Source organism: Strigops habroptila, chromosome 4 (genome assembly GCF_004027225.2).
Source record: "Strigops habroptila isolate Jane chromosome 4, bStrHab1.2.pri, whole genome shotgun sequence".
Taxonomy (NCBI): domain Eukaryota; kingdom Metazoa; phylum Chordata; class Aves; order Psittaciformes; family Psittacidae; genus Strigops; species Strigops habroptila.
Genome location: NC_046358.1, coordinates 8,596,781 through 8,613,456, shown reverse-complemented (window position 1 = coordinate 8,613,456; position 16,676 = coordinate 8,596,781). Strand labels below are relative to the sequence as shown.

The window sequence follows — 16,676 nt, the reverse complement described above, 5'->3', positions numbered from 1 at the left end:
TCATAAGGCCTTTGGGTCTGACAAGGCTCAGCTGGACCCCATTAGGCAGCTGCAGGGCTGAGGCCTCCACCTGCTGAGGGCATCTCAGGGGCCCGAATCCCCACAGCCCTGCATCAAAAGCAGCGTGACCAACAGGTCAAAGGAGGTGTTCCTGCCCCTATACTCTGCTCTCGTGAGACCGCTCTTGGAGTATTGTGTACAGTTCTGGTGTCCTCAACATAAAAAGGACATGGAGCTGTCGAAGCAAGTCCAGAGGAGGCCACGAGGATGATAAGAGGGCTGGAGCACCTCCCATATGAAGACAGGCTGAGAGAGTTGGGGCTATTCGGCCTGGAGAAGAGAAGGCTCCGTGGAGACCTCAGAGCAGCCTTCCAGTATCTGAAGGGGGCCTACAAGGATGCTGGGGAGGGACTTTTCGTTAGGGACTGTAGTGATAGGACAAGGGGTAATGGCTTCAAACTTCAACAGGGGAAGTTTAGATTAGATGTAAGGAAGAACTTTACAGTGAGGGTGGTGAAGCACGGGTATGGGTTGCCTGAGGAAGCTGTGAATGCTCCATCCCTGGCAGTGTTCGAGGCCAGGTTGGACAGAGGCTTGGCTGACATGGTCTAGTGTGAGGTGTCCATGTCCATGGCAGGGGATTGGAACTGGATGATCTTAAGGTCCTTTCCAACCCAATCCATTCTATGATTCTATAAATACACCCTTTGAAAAGGAAATAGGCAAAACATAAGCAACATTTTACATCCATGAGATGTCTCACACCACTAATATTTTTCCCCTTCATTCTTTAAAAGCAAGCACCTGTATTCTCTACAAAAATAATTATAATGGAAAAAGGTAAATAGTTTAACTCCTTTCATTCCATTTTTCCAGGTTTCTCTTCAAAACCTACTGTATTCTTGAACCAGTGATTTAGAATAGCTGAATTGCTTGCAGATATAAAGAAAAAGGAGACAAGAAATACAAAATGCATCCAGCTTCTGGGATTCCCACAGTAATCTCATGGTTCATTTATTTGTCTTTTGAGAAGAAACATGTTTGACAACAAAAATTGCTTTGCTCCCATTCTGTTAATTTAGTGAAGGGCCATGGCACCTTTAAGTAGTTCAAGAGCCTAAACCAGAGGGCTGGTTCCCATGCACGCTGGCTCCAGAGCTCTCACAGATGACGACAGCTACATTCAGTTTATTCTTACAGCTCTTGGTCTTTTACCAAGGCCTGAAGTGTAGCTGAACACATTTTGCTCCATTTCATGCAAGTCAGTTGCACTTTGAGTGCAAGTATGGGAGGAGGAGACACACAGGGAAAGAAATTATGCAGATGTTAGAGAGATAAGCACAAAATCCTAAACAATTTACTAACAGCTTTGAATGATGGCATGCAGCCAGACTGCAGCTTTCACAAATATAAAATACAGAAAACACAACTACATGTTACATCCCGTCAAAAAAAAGACCAAACAAACCCAAACCAAAACAATCCTCCCTCACACTTTTATTGCAGTTATTCTAGAGCTCTGCTGGTTTAAACTTCTCCCTTAGCATTTTATTTAGAATGATTCAACAGCCAAACAAACACAGAAAAGCATTGGGGCTTCAGGATACGAGAAAGGGAAGATGAGAAAAACCCATACCTTTACATTTCTGACTTTTGCCACTTTGCCATCAACTTCTACAATCACTTTTCCTCCTTCTGCACTCTCTCTGGAAACAGAACACATTAAAAAATCCATTTATAATATGAAGACACAGAAAGGTGCATGTCAAATTTGTAAACACCAGGAATTTGTGTTTACTTTAACAAACTGCAAATCAGAGATGTAAAACAGATACTTTTGCTTATAAGACACTTTATGACATGATGTAGCATTTGCACATCTGCAGTCATGTACCTCAGCAGTGAGAGGGGGAAAAAAACTTCTGGGCAGTGGTGATGAAACAGTTTCACAGTCCTTGGTCCTTATCCTAAATACTTTGTTAGGATTTTATTTCTGATTAAGAGTTGTTTTTTTAAATCACATTTACAAGGAGGTAGAGCGCTGGTAGACTGGTTATGTTTTGTGGAGTACGGATCCACATCACATACTTGTGAGCCACAAGTGTCATCAGGCTGCAGCATCCGATTTTTACCACAAAATCCACAGTGTTTGTTGTAGTCCTCAAAAAAGTACTCTTTAGAAAAATAAAACTGTGCTGAAATGTAAATGAACAGGATTGCTCCCCAAGTGCACAGGACCATGCACTGTCTAAAATTCCTGAATGCAGCTATGATTGGCTACTACAGCCAACTTCCACTTCCAAAATGAGTCACACTAGAAAACAATGAAAAAATGACAGGGCCAAAGCAAAAAAACCCTTATTTCTGTACCAACGGCAACATAGCTCAATAATTATCATGGATTTTTTTATACATAGCAAGATAGAAATAAGGAAGAAGAGGTCAGTGGCCTACTTCTAAGACAGTAGAAAAATAAACACTTTGGTACTGACAGGCTAAGAACAGGAGAAATATCCTTTGTATTTCTTCCATCTTTTGTTTTCTGCTCTGATACTGACAAATCTTGTAAGCAGCTTTACTGGGTTTAATTTTGATGAAACCTATATTTTGACAAATGCCTTTGAAAAGCTGGAAGAAATTGGTTTAAAAATAAAATCAATTTTGTCCTTACTACATATTTGTCACACTGTTTAAAATTAAGCTGAAGGCACAGACACTATCATTTGAGATTAGCTGTATATGTAACCCCTATCATCAGGTCAGATAAAAAACAAATAAGATAAAACAAGAGTTAGAAAATTCAAACCCAGTTGACCACTCTTCATTCATGGCCCTAAATCTGTCTTTTCTCCTTACATAAGTACAGACATATTTACCCCCCCACTGGCAGCTCTAACTCCCAGGCAGTACATAGCACAACATGCCCTGCCCCAAGGGTCTCTCCAGTTCTCAGTTTTCACCCCACACTTCCTGTACTAAAACAACATTCAAAACAATGTCTTAGGACACTTAAGACTTCTACAGAGACCATTCCTGTAGCATTTGAGCTTTACAAGCGTACAGAAGTTTTAAACATGTTTTTGATTATAGAACATCCCTGTTTTGCAGATAGAAATAATGCTTTACCTTAAAGTCTTACATTACTGATTTTGAGAAGCTGCCTCAAGACAGACTAAACTTACTACCTTCTGTAATACATACTTATACATGGCACTTCACAGAGAAAACACAAGCACAGCTCCCAGAGATTTTAGTTCAGCTGTGAGTGTTCAGCAGTTCAACACATCACTCACCAGATCCCCGAGTCAGAACCCAGGTGAAAGAGGAACACTCAAAGGAGAGAGGATTTGCATTATATACAGCTGGGTACCAAATGTTGGATTATGTACAGCGAAGGACTGAATGGAGACCTCATAAGGCTTCCTAAAGAACAAAGGAACAAGGACAACAAGGGCCTAAGGGTACAGGCTGTATCTTAAGGTAGAAATTTGCAACTGATGCATTTAGTCTGTACATGTGCAACTTCATAAATGTTGTAAAAAGCAAGTGTTTGCCAACATAAGTAATTTTGGGGACATAAGAAGCTCAGAACCTCAACAACAAGCAGTGCTCCAAACCCTACCTGTAATAATTACATGAAACTCACTGCCTTCAATCCACATGTATTATACACAACACCGTGAATGAATGAATGGCTTTATGCTATGGATTCTCATCACCTGATGTTCTCCCAAGCCACAGTCATTACTGAAGATTCAAGATAAAGAAGAAATTCCAAACATAAAACCTTTGAAGAACAAAGAAATCTTACATGAAAAATTAAGAACTCATATTTATATGCTTGTATTAAAATAAATATTAAAAAAGACAACACAATAAAATCACCGTACCACCTTTAACCACAGGGTAACAATGATTCCTCACTATACAGACAAAAAGCTCAGTGCAACAGTCAAGTAGCTTTGTTCAAGTCTCATGGCAAGAAAGCCACCAGCAAACAGAAATAGAACTAAAGTTTCCCATTGCCTTGAGTACAGATTCACAGCATTCAGACTTTTACCTTAATCACAGGCTGTTGCTGCAAGAGACAATTTCTCTTTGCTGCTCCAACCTGCCACATGTGTTCCTACTTCTTTTGTTGCATCTGATCTACCAATCACACCCCCATGTAATGATTCAGATCAGCTGTGATTAGAAAACAAACACACCAAAATAAATGCTCAATGTGCCAGAGGACTAGTGGATCCTTTCAGAGCACTGGGTACAGTGCTCACAGAGTTGCTAAGCCAAAGCAAGAGCAGCATACATGTGGTGGTAGGATTGGAGACCCTTCCCTTCTGCAAAAGCTTATAGCCAGAGAGCACTGAGCATAAACAGAACTGGACCTGCAGCTATCACTGGCTCTTACAAACCATACATTCAACCTCCTTTGTTTATATTATGTTTCATTTAGGTACAAACCAGAGAACTCTGGGAAAGAAAGCACAGTTTAATACCCAAAGCCCAGGAGGCAAAGCAGACTCACAGCTGTTGTAGATGTTCTGACCTTAACTCCAGATTGCAAACACTACAAAAGCTCTCTCAGCAAAAATTGTGTTTGTCAGTACAGCATTACACAAATGTGCACAACAGTTTGCATTTGACTGATAAAACAATTTTTCATCCTTAGGAATGGGCACTCTGCTCCACAGATATGACAGTTGTATTCCTTATACCAATAAACTCAACTCCAAAGTACACTTCTCTAGTAACACATTTGCTGCTCAGAAGCCATGGTGATCCTGACATTTAGTTTCCCCATCCTTCCTTCTTCCTCACTTCTGAAAAAATCATGCTATGTTTGGGAAATTCCTCTCTTTGACATTACTTTCCATGGAAAGAAGTCACCTGTACAAAGATAAAGCTATAGAAAGACCACTTAATGGTACGTGTATCAGGAAAGATCTGGATCTTCCCAGACACAGAAAGTTTTAGAGAAATGCAGACCCAGCAACAGAACAGGGACACAAGTACAGAATGCAGTGGCAGGGCTGTACAGGAAGCTACAAGAGAGACTTGATGAAAGCAAAGCTGCTGTGGCAGTCCAAAGGAGATTTCCCTGTACCATTTGCTGTTCCCATGATTAATGATTTCTCCAGCCAACATGTAAAGTTAATGCAACCCCAGAGGGACAACAGACACTCTGGAAGACACAGAAAAACAAGCTAGGAGAAAAGAGTCACAGGAGGATCAAGAACCCTGAGAGGAACATTACACAGCTTGCTGGATCTCACTCAGATGAGTTCAGACACAGAGTACAGAAGTGTAAGGAGGTATACAGAGCTGGAGGAAGCAGTGGGTGGAAAGAAAGGGGGCAGCTGTTTATTTTAGACTATAAAATTTGCCCCACTTCTCCACCCTCTCAAATAACAGTCAGGCACTTGGGGAACAAAGGAGATGACTTTTGAGAAGTTGTCTATTTATTTTAAAAACACGTACATGCACTCAAGGAAAAATACTGGAGTCATTAGCAGTAGTCTTGTCATGCAACAAAACAGCTTCTACAAATACAGACCAACAAAGTACCCACCAATCAAACCTACCAAACCCAATACATACCACTCAAGTACATGAGTAATGTTGAACTTCTGAAATAATTTAATTGTGTCTACTCATACAATCTTTGAAAATAACCCTTCACTGTAAACGTTGCAAGTACTTACACTTTTGTTCCAATTCCCATCACCCAAGTTAATTCCAAACCCAATTTCAACCTGTACTAAGACGGAGGACCTCAAAAGCAGTAGAGCAACAGCATCAATGTCTCTCCTTTGGCAGAGATTTTTTATTGTTCTGGGCAATTGTGTAAGTTCTGTCCCATAGTTGAGGACACACCTGTTGAGAGACCAAAGGTGCAATGAGAAGAGCCCTGAGAGTCCATGCTGCTCCATAAGACATGGTAGAGAAGAAGGCTAAAGCCTTCAGCCATTAGAGCTCCTGCACTCTACTGACAAGGTATCTACAGCCACAAATTTCCCAAACAGAGCATCCCTTTGCAACACCAGCATAATCTATATCCTTATCCCTACTGCTGTAACCTGTGAAAATCAAGCTGCTAATTGTATGAGTACCCTCACTTTGGCAGGAGTTTTTAATTAAAAAATAAAACCAAAAAATAATCAAGTAAATTTACCTGAAGTTTGTTTTCAATGTTTCTCATTATTTAGAGCTATCCAATACCACTTGGGATATTTCTCTTTAAGTCATAATTGGTTTACTGTGTCTTGCAAACAGAAGTGCACACCCAGTCAGCAATCCTTCTACCAAATTCAGAACAGATGTTTAGAAATAATTTAAAAATCTATATTGAAGCCAAGTACACAGAGTTCACCAAGACAGCATGCTGCTATACTAGACATGCTGCGCAAGTTATCTTCCAAGTCTTCTCCTAGCTGCACAGAGATTTCACTGTCTCTGATAATGACTAACACAATCTGATAGTCCAAATTCACCATTCCTAGTGATCACCATCATCCTCATGTGATTTCCCCTAATTCTCCTTTGCAAATTTTATACGGCAATAAATGATAGGAATATTCGCTGTAGAATGTGCTGGGATAGTGTTTATTTTCTTCATAGTAGCTAGCATAGGGATGTTTTGGGTTTGTGCTACGAACGGTGTTGATAACAGAGGGGTGATTTATTGCTGAGCAGTGCTTACAGAGTCAAGGCTTTTTGTGCTTCTCATATCACCCCATCAATGCATAGGCTGGGAGTGCATGAGAGCTGGGAGGAGACACAGCCAGGACAGCTGACTCCGACTGACCCAAGGGATATACCATCCCATATCCATATGCCATCATGCTCAGCATAAGACCTGGAGAAGAAGGAAGGGGGAGACATTCTGAGTTACAGCCTTTTGTCTTCCCAAGTAATCATTACACAAGATGGAGCCCTGCCTTCCTGAAGATGGATGAACACCTGCCTGTGATGGGAAGCAGTGAATGAATTCCTTGGTTTGCTTTGCTTCTGTGTGCGGCTTCTGCTTTGCTGATTAAACTGTCTTTATCTCAACCCATGAGGTTTCTCACTTTTACTTCTCTGATTCTCTCCCCCACCTTGGGGGAGTGAGCAAGTGGCTCTGTGGTGCTTAGTTGCCAGCTGGGGTTAAACCACAACACAGAGATAAACACAAGGCATTGTCAGAGGTCTTTTCAGATACACACCTTCTCAAACAGTTATCTTCACTTAATCTTACCAGACTTTTGACACATATAATCATGAACTAGAAGAGGAAGCGCAAGCTGGCCTCCTCCAGTCACAGTAAGCTATGCAATCCTGCCCGTGTGGCGGCTCAGTACAAGAAGAGTGTTTCTGTCTGCACCATCTCTGAAGTCTTGTACTGCCAAAACAAGAGCATCAGGCATTTTCTTGAGCAATACATGTCAGAAACACTCCTGATGATCCATCAGTGCTTTGAAAAGCTGTGGCATAATGATGCTTTCTCCTTCATGAAGAGGCATTAAGGAGAGAAGGGTAGAAGAGAAGAAACAGTCTTTTCATCAGTCATACTACCAGCATTTAAGAAAGCATATAATAAGGAGAATTTAAATCAAAGCTGCAGTCCAGTTTCATCCACCCTTGATTTCCCAGCTGTTTAGTGCAGAATGAGATAGTGCTTTTGCATCAAAGAAATTCTTTGCAAATGCCATGATTTCCATGCAAACCAGAACACGGATACAGTGGTCAGTTTTCATTCTGCCAGGACAGAACTTCAATCTGCAATCACAGTTAAATAAATGACTCTGAACGCTGCAATGCACTGTCTCATTTCTCTTTCTTAGGTACCTCTTTCATTGTATCAAAAGCAGCTACTACAGTAAACCCTTAAATTCTATAAAGGTGTAAACCGTTGTTTTGTTTAAAATCTATGCTACAGATAGGAAGAAGGCAGGGGATTTTTACAAGTGCACTGCTTTTTAAAGCTCACATAAAGCACTGGTCTAAAGAAAAGGAAACCAGGGAAATCCTACCCAAAACTTGTATAAATTCTGTGCACAGTGATGATGCCTCACCATGTACTGCACAAAGGTTCCACAAGACTAGCATCCAACCACTGCACCATTCCCCAAGGGAGATGTGCATGCAGTCACATCATCTTATGCTACTACAACTTCTCTCAAATAGAGTATGTGGCCTTAGAGAGACTGCCCACCAAAAACATGGATCTGGCCAGGTTATTTAATTACCTTGTGCCCTATTCTTTTTTGCTGCATACAAAAAATCTTATCCCTGCTCCAAAACATTCTGACATTCGCAAAGTATTCTGAGGACTTGGAAGCAAAGTGTTCTATGAAAATGCAAAACATTAGTTAGAAGGCTTCCAAAAGCTGTTTTTTTCTGTTGTTGTTTTAGGGCACTGCAGTAAGTACTTTTGCACAGGCAACAAGGGAAGTGAAGGAAGAGAAGAGACAGCCTCTTACTCTGTGAAGTAAAATGCCAGCAGCTAGCACCTTGTGCTCCTGGCTTAAATGAGTACAACATTGTCACATAACATCAGCAGAAGCGTCATTTTCTGTGGAATGGGCAATGGTGGCTACTCGGGACATCCAGAGTCCTGCCCTTTAAAAGAGATAGAAAGTCTGCCCTTTACCAAAGCTACAAAACTTGCTTCATGCAACTGCAAGAATACATCTGGGAAAAGCTGCTGATGCAGCACCCCTATAAAAATACAGATGTGGCTAATGAAAACCACCTGCTAAGGCCAAATACAGCTACTAAGAGAAAAGACCAGCCACTTCAATGATAGCTTACACGGAACTTTAAATAATAGACTAGGCAAAGGAAAGTAACTAATTTGAGAGAGGGGAAAAGATGTCAAGATAACCTTAACAATAAGTTAGGTTACAAAACAGGATACACAAATGTTGAAACACATTTGTTTGGGAGAGGGACCTCCTTCATAAATACAAAATTAGAATCTCAACTTTTCTTTTAAAAATCCCAGCTCTTCTATGGAAAAGCAGCTTGAAGTCATGAGCAACGCATAACCAATGCAGTTTGTACAGATTTTCAGACAGCAACTCTTTTAAGCCTGAGAAAGCTTTTTCCCTTCATCAGGTACCAACCCCTAAACACACAACTTTTGGGACAGAGTTGAGCTACCACCACCTGAAGAAAAGAACTGTCATGTAGCAGAGGGACACAGAGGAACAATACTCACTTGACCAACCAACACAGTAGATAAAAGTACATAAGAGCCTGTCAGTTCTCTAGGTGTGAGGGGATGACAGCACCAAGATAGCAAGGAATATGTATACTGAAGAATAGAATTGAGAAGGGTAAGGAAACAAAGTCAGGGTAGAAGAAAGACACTTCACCGAGTTCAGTGTCCTGCCTTAGTCCTGAGCTTTGAATAGCATGAGAACAATGTAACAGTTCCAATCAAGCTAAAAGGTGTTTTCTGATCTTGCCTGTTACCTGTTTTTTCCTATATTTATACCTTTCTTTTCAGGGCCATTTTGGCCCCTTTGAAATCAAAGACAATTTTGTGGTTTTCTTCAAAGAAAGTAGTATTTTGGTTTTATTTGAAAATTATTTCCATATGCAACACATGCTGAATACCTATTAAACCAAATTATTCTACATCCATTTTCCAGAGAATTTTTCACTGAAATATATTTCTTGTGCTAATGTAAAATCTATACAGGTTTATAATTGCTTCCAATAAAGCAGTTAATGGAGATGATAACAATATTCCATTAACAGAGAGCTAATTTATCCAACATACTTGGTTCACAGAGCAAAGTTTAAGCAGCTCAAGAAAAGTACCAAGAAAAAATCCTCACATCTACGTTTAGAAACATAAAGGGAGACGAATGTTCTCCCCTTGCAACCATTGGGTTTTTTCAAGAACATTACATACAAACACTTTTTAAACAGTAACCAAAAAGCACAGAAAAGGTAACTTAAGAAGAAGTTGAGGTTTTAAAAACATAAACTGTAGCAATACTAATGATACTTGTGTCATTATACATTTGTATCAAATACATTTGAAGTAGTGTATCATAACAACAATTTGAGCAAAGTAGGGTCATGGCTTTTATTTTATTTTAAATATAATTGGAAATGCTTTTGAAATGTTAACCTAAATGTTAACCTAAATGATAACCTGTGGCTATCTTTCCTCAGAATACATTCCTCTTAACAATGGTGTTATGAAGTTTAAGCAACTAGTGAAGAATAAACGTTTTAAAAAGAATATGTTTGGTTAATTTGTTTTGGTAGGGGTAGGAGGGAGAACAATAATCTCCAATCTGCTGTTGCTTTAATTTTGTTTTGATATGGCATGTAACATCTGTTATGCATAAGATTCAAGGAATGTTTTCTACAAAATTTGCTGCAAGTTACCACTCTTGTCAGCAGTAAGCCTAATTGCTGTATCTAAGTTCTTGTGGTTATACATGAGCATGTAAAATAGCTAATATAACAGTCTATAAAATAGCAACAAGTCTTGCTTACAGAATAATCCTTTTTACTTACCACAATGTAATTATAAAGAACAAAGGAGGTGGACCACAGCAGAGACTAGTTAACAAATCTGATCCTGATTAATAAAGGCATTCCCAGTAAAACCCAACAGTGATTTACTTTGCGTAATTTCAATAAATATTTTTAAAGTCATTTTAGTTTTCCACACAGCTTTCCTTTTGAGTATAAATTAATTTTAAATATTCACCTCACAAAGCACTAACCAGCTTAGCTCCTCTCGCACCTATTCACTGCAGCTGTGCTCAGTGCACTGCTGGGGTTAGCTTGGCACACCAAGCACATTCCTGGAAGTTGTAAGAAACTTTCCCTACAATTCCCTCGCAGCCCTGGGCTTGCTCATACCCACCACCCAAGTTCTTAGGACCTCAAACATACCTCTTACATCCTTATCCCATCCTTGAGCCTCGTTACCTGCTGCATCCCTGGAAGGCATTTAGAAGACTATGCCATACAGAGCAGCAGTGATGAGGAAAAAAACTGCAGCAGCTCAGACTGTGACAGTAAATACCTGCACAGCTGGAAGTGCGATTCAACTTTGCAGCCTAGGACTACCCAGGCATTTCTTTGATGCTCTCATTGGCCAGAGTGTGGAGGATAAGCTCAGGAACTGCTGAGGGGATTGGGAAATAAGCAGCTGGCCAGGAGGCTTCAAGCTGCAGCTTGGAAACAACGCAAAGCAGAAAAAGGCAAAGGGCAGCTTTTAGGTTAATTAATCTGCTTAAGCAACTCATTCAGATGACATGTCTATGAAGTTTGTAGAGGATGGGAGAGTTCATTTGTGAGTTATTAAAGACACTAGGGAAAGACACTTTCAAATAAGAGCTCCATGCCAATCACTCCTTTTCCAGGCCACAGAGGCAGCTGAGAAGTGAAGAAGACAATTTGAACAGCAGAATATCTTCTGTTTTGATGGGTCCTGCACAAGTAGCTTGCAAATCTCAGGGCCCAGCGAAGTACTTTAAACTCTCAAGAAGTATCGCAGCAATTCACATGTCCTAGCATCAAGTTTTTAACTAACACCACTATAGTTTTACAATTCAATTAAACAAACTTGCTGTGAATTATTTTACTCAGGCCTCAACCCACAATCCGTGAAGGAATGCAGTGTCTTCTAGTCACTGGTGTGTGCTAAAAAGAGAATCCTACAGTGGTGCATGAGGCTTTTCATTGTGGTATAGAGCACTGTTTTTTAAAATCCTTTTTTCCCCATCTTTAATACTGCTTACATAGCGGCTCTCAAACCACACCTTGACAAGGAAACACATCCTGAATATGCATGAACTGAGACCAGCTGGATGCAGAGCAGAAGATGCAGTGGAAATGGATCATGGAGGAAAAGGCATGAGGCAGCTGTGCTCCATCTCCGTCCCAATGATACTGTCCTGGACACGCTGCCTGCTTCCTTCCCAGAGGGCCTCCCCTGCACAAACATAACCTTCCCTTCCTCCTCTCATGCAACACAGTGCTGAGGTCCACCATAAGAGCAACCAGCAACAACTAAGTACTAGAACTGTGATGAGATACCACAGGGACAAAACATTTTAAAACTAGCAGCATGTAAAAACTAGCATTTTTTAGAACTGGTGGCCTACACAAATAGTAGAAGGGCATGACTAACACTGCAGGTGTTTCTGTAGCATGCAAACACTCAACACAGCACTGAGAGAGCTACCCAGGCACAAGGAGAACCCTAGACACAGCAATGAACTATGGGAAGGGTAGTGTACTCCCTTTCTCATCCAGTCACACTATTTTCATGTCTGGAGGGTCTGGAGAGTCAGGTCTGCTATTGCAGCACCCCTCTGCAGACTGTGATGTTGGCATACTCTGCAGGAGAAATGAAGAAAAAGAAACAACATTCCTAGTTCACATAGTTACGTGTTAACATTGAAAGTGTTTCCATCAACAGCTTCTGACCGACAGCCAAAAATAACATTACACTTCCCTTACAAAAGTCTAATATCTAGTAGACCAAGCATTAAGATGTCCAGAAATAAACCATAAAGGGATTTCATCAGTTCCCAGCTCCTATTTAATACCTGATTATTGCCTATTGCTAAAGCCAATTTATAGCACCCATTCAAGCTTCCATATTTCATTCTGAGGTGGATGTATTTACATAGGACAAGTGTTCATGTGACCACAAAGTAACAAATCTTTTTTAGCATGTAGAACAATAAATGTATAATAAAGACTTTTTAAAGCAATGTCACTCCAGGGAACATATATGAGGGAATTTACTCCCAGGATAATGTTTTGGTGATAAACAATCATTTGGTCTCTTGCAGAATGATTGATGACGTTATGAAGAACATTGGCTACAAGCTATTTAAAGTTTAGGCAAAGGAAAAACTTCTGCATTCTGTATAACTGTGCTCGCTTTATAACCATCAGGGATTATTTGTGCATAGGAGCTCTGTGTCAAAGAATGCATTGTGATGGGTGCCATACAGGCATGGAACAAAAAGACCACTCTTTGCCTTATGCTAAATAGCAAGTTGCAGATATGATTAATATGATTTATAAAAAATGGAAACGTTAAACAGAAAGCAGGATTTTATGAACTCCTGTATTAACATCTGAACATCTGAATATTCTGTGAATTTTAAGATGCAAAACTGACATTCATCTGTCATTGTAAGTTAAATGAAAATAAGCAATGAGCAAGTTTGTATGATAGGCTAGAAACAACCAACTAACCCTCCGGTTCTAGCCTTTGCATGCAGCTTTCCAATTCTGGGAACTCTTAACAAGCAAAGTTCAGTATTTTTGGCCGGAACTGTGATTGTACACATTACAGTGCTTCAGTTCAGTTGAACAGAAATTTTTCTGCAGGCGGTTTTTCTTTTTAAAGCACCTAAGAGATCCTAGGACCTGTGGCAACATGGTACCTGTTACAACATGATACCTGTCAGAGGCAATCACATTATGTGTGTGTAGAGATGGTGAGAGGTTTGTGTGACCACAGTATGGAAGCAGTGTAAGAAGCTGGAATAGAAAGGGCAGGCCCTTATCCCTTCTGAGAGCTTTAGTCCATTCAACGTATATCAAGCGTTCAGATACTTGATATTTGCCTCAAAGTCATTACATTCAAACAATTTTGGTCATAGCTAGAAAACAAGTTCTCATGTCAGGGCCCTCACAAAAATAAATATCCAATCACTTTCCCTTATCATTTATAAAATATAAAAATCCAGCTTGAAATGGTTTTGCTGGCTTCAACTGTGGCAACACAGTACAAGGAACAAATGGCCTATTGCCTTTGGGGTCAAACACCACAAGACTGGTCTGTGCCTCCCCATCCCATCTGTTACACTGCCACAGATTGGGTAGGTGGAATTACTCTTCCCACATTACCCCTGGGTTTCCACTCTCACCTTCCTAGAAGCATTTCTGTTTCAGCACCAAATTAGCTTCTCCCAAGTGCAGGAGGCTGTCCACCTTTCTGATCCTACCCTCCTCTCCAAACTACATTCCCTACCAAACAGCTGGCCCACACTGACTATATTGAAGGTTTTCCTGTTTATCACACCATATCTGGCAGAGTTATAGGTGCCGTTTAATACTATAATGATATATGCACTGTTATGCACTATTCAATGCTACCCATTGAGTAAAAAACATTAAGACATTCATGGTCCAGAGTTCCTCACCAAGGAGGATCTGGTGAGAGGGAAGATTACACCCCTGCCAAATCAGCCTTTGGCCTTTTCCACAACTGCTAAGAAACTCTCGTTTTAACTTATGCCTACAGGAAACCCTACTAAGTCCACTACATAATTGCAAATAGGCAGGCAAATGCTATTGTGGGAGAAACAAACATGTCATTGACTGCACAATGAAATACATCACTGAGTCCGAGTTTTAAATACTTTCAGTCTCCAGCGAACTCTGCAAGACTGAAACAAAAGGGTCCTATGGTCTAAATAACTTGCCATCATTACCAAATTGTCATTTAGTGTTAATTCTTGGCTCTTGCTTACTGCTTTTTATTTCTAGAGAGCATAATGACAACTTATTTAACCAGTAAACGCTAAGAATGATTAACAAAACAGAAGAAAATAAAAATCAAATAGTATCTCCAACACCAAAGCAACACTAGGCAATGAAAGGTTAAACTTGGCTACTTCAGTGCTGCAACTCTTCTTACAACATACTAGTATCTTCTAAAAGCTGTTCTGTTCACAGCTGTACAACAAATCAGAACTACATTACCGAAACATATTTTTAAATGAAGTTACAGACAGAATGCTTTTAAAATCCATTAGCTTTGAACTAAAAGTAGCATATATTGAAAACTTGTAGATTATACTCAGTGTTCAAGGCCAGGTTGGAATGAGTCTTGTGCAACACTGTTTGGTGTGGGGTATCCCTGCCCATGGCAGGGGGGTTGGAACTAGATGATCTTAAGATCCATTCCAAACCAAACCATTCTGTGATTCTATGATTTTCCACCTTTCCCTTTTCTATTAAGAAAAGGTTAGCTTTGGGTGAGTTGTTTTTTTTTTTAAATTTATTTATTTTATTCAATGCTCTCTGCTATCTTTTGTTGAAAAAAAAATTTAAAAAACCTATAGACAAATAAGAACTTAAGAGTCCAAAATATCATAGTATCATAGAATCATTTAGGCTGGAAAAGACCTTTAAGAGCATCAAGTCCAAGCACTGCCAAGTCCACCACAATAAAATCCAATACAGTAACTGCAAAATGTATTTAAAAACAAGTTCTGCAAATTAAGATCACATAAAATGAAACTGCTGTGCAACACTAGCAAGTTATAGATAGTGTATCTCATGAAGGTCTAACACTTGGGCTAACAGTTAATTACGGAAAATGAAATAAGAAGCATGAAAACTGTAATTGAACAGCAGTGTCTCTGATACATTCACAGAACAGAGTACTAAAAATATCTTATGAATCCAGGCAAACTATACATGCCAGTGTATTGCTGGCTGAACGACTAGGCTCGTTTTCTGCCTGGACAACTCTTCAAGAACCATTTTCTCTACTACATGACAGTTACTTATCACAGAAGTCCGCGCAGCCGGAAGACAACGTGAGGGACTCGCACTGCACAGCAGGGCAGTATCAAACCACGGACTGGCCGTCAGAGCTCCCACCGCTCTTCAAGCCATTTCTGCCCGAAGGGCTACAGCATTTCTCTGATAGGAGGAGTAGGTTACCAGCCTCTGGCATTTTGGCTGCTTGCTTTTTCTCTTCCTCCCCGAATTTCCAAAGTTTGCACGGTTTTAACTGTGTATTATATTCGGACAACACCAGAGGAATGTGCTACGGCATCTTGTTTGTGGGAGTTGTCCTCAAGCCGTATCACTTAGCTTTTGGGATTGCTATTGGAGCCAAGCAAACTGAGGAGGGGAGCGGAGCAGAGCGACTATGGGAATATCCGGCTCTGCCTCCCGCTGGAAAAAACAGCAACAGCAGAAGGGGAAGGGAAGATTCCCTGACGCTGGATGACTGTTCTCCTATTTTGGGGAGCTCAGGAAGAGGGAAGTCATCTGACAGCTCTAGGGGGAGACTTTGCCAAGATAACTTTCCAAGCTCTTTGATGAGCGAGGAGCCCCTCGTACCTCCCCGCTAAGCTCCGCGGAGCCTCCGTCCCTCCTCAGCCCCAGCTAAGCCACCCCACCGCGGCGATCCCGTCCCCCGTGCCGGAACCAGCGGCACCCGATCGCCCCGCTGCCGCCGGGACCTCCCCCCGCTCCCCCAGCCGCGTCCCGCCGCACCTTTTGCTCATGGGCCGGACCCGCACGGCCACCTTGACGTTAGCCATGGCTCGCCCGGTCACGCACAGCACCCGCGGCCGCCCGCGCCCCAGCCCCGCATTACGGCCCCGCCGCGGCGCCTCGGCGCCGGGGGAGGGGACGGGCGGGAGGGGAGGAGCGGAGCGGAGCCGAGGAGAGGGCGGAGAGGAGTGGCCAACCCGGCCCAGCCCGGACCAGACAGCCCCCGCCGGGGGGGAAGGGAAACCTCCCCGGGCGGAGAGGAGGGGATCGGGAACAGTCCCCCCAGAGCAGCCGCGGCAGCCTCTCAGGCACCCAAAACGGGGTTTTCCGGCTAAAACAGGTCCGCCCGGGACCCCCGAACCAAGAGACGGTGATTTCAGGCTTAAAATCACCACTGTCCC

General features: G+C 41.5%; 1 protein-coding gene across 1 annotated transcript in view; it reads right to left on the bottom strand.

Annotated features, from left to right (window-relative positions):
- STARD9 (StAR related lipid transfer domain containing 9) overlaps positions 1-16,373 on the bottom strand; it is a 104,182-nt gene extending 87,809 nt beyond the window's left edge. Inside the window, exons 1-2 of the mRNA XM_030482460.1 lie at positions 16,276-16,373; positions 1,637-1,706 (exon numbers count right to left, since the gene is read on the bottom strand). Coding sequence (XP_030338320.1) covers positions 1,637-1,706; positions 16,276-16,322 — 117 coding nt within the window. The 5' untranslated portion in view covers positions 16,323-16,373. The remainder of the gene's footprint in view (positions 1-1,636; positions 1,707-16,275) is intronic.
- Between the last annotated feature and the right edge of the window lie 303 nt (positions 16,374-16,676).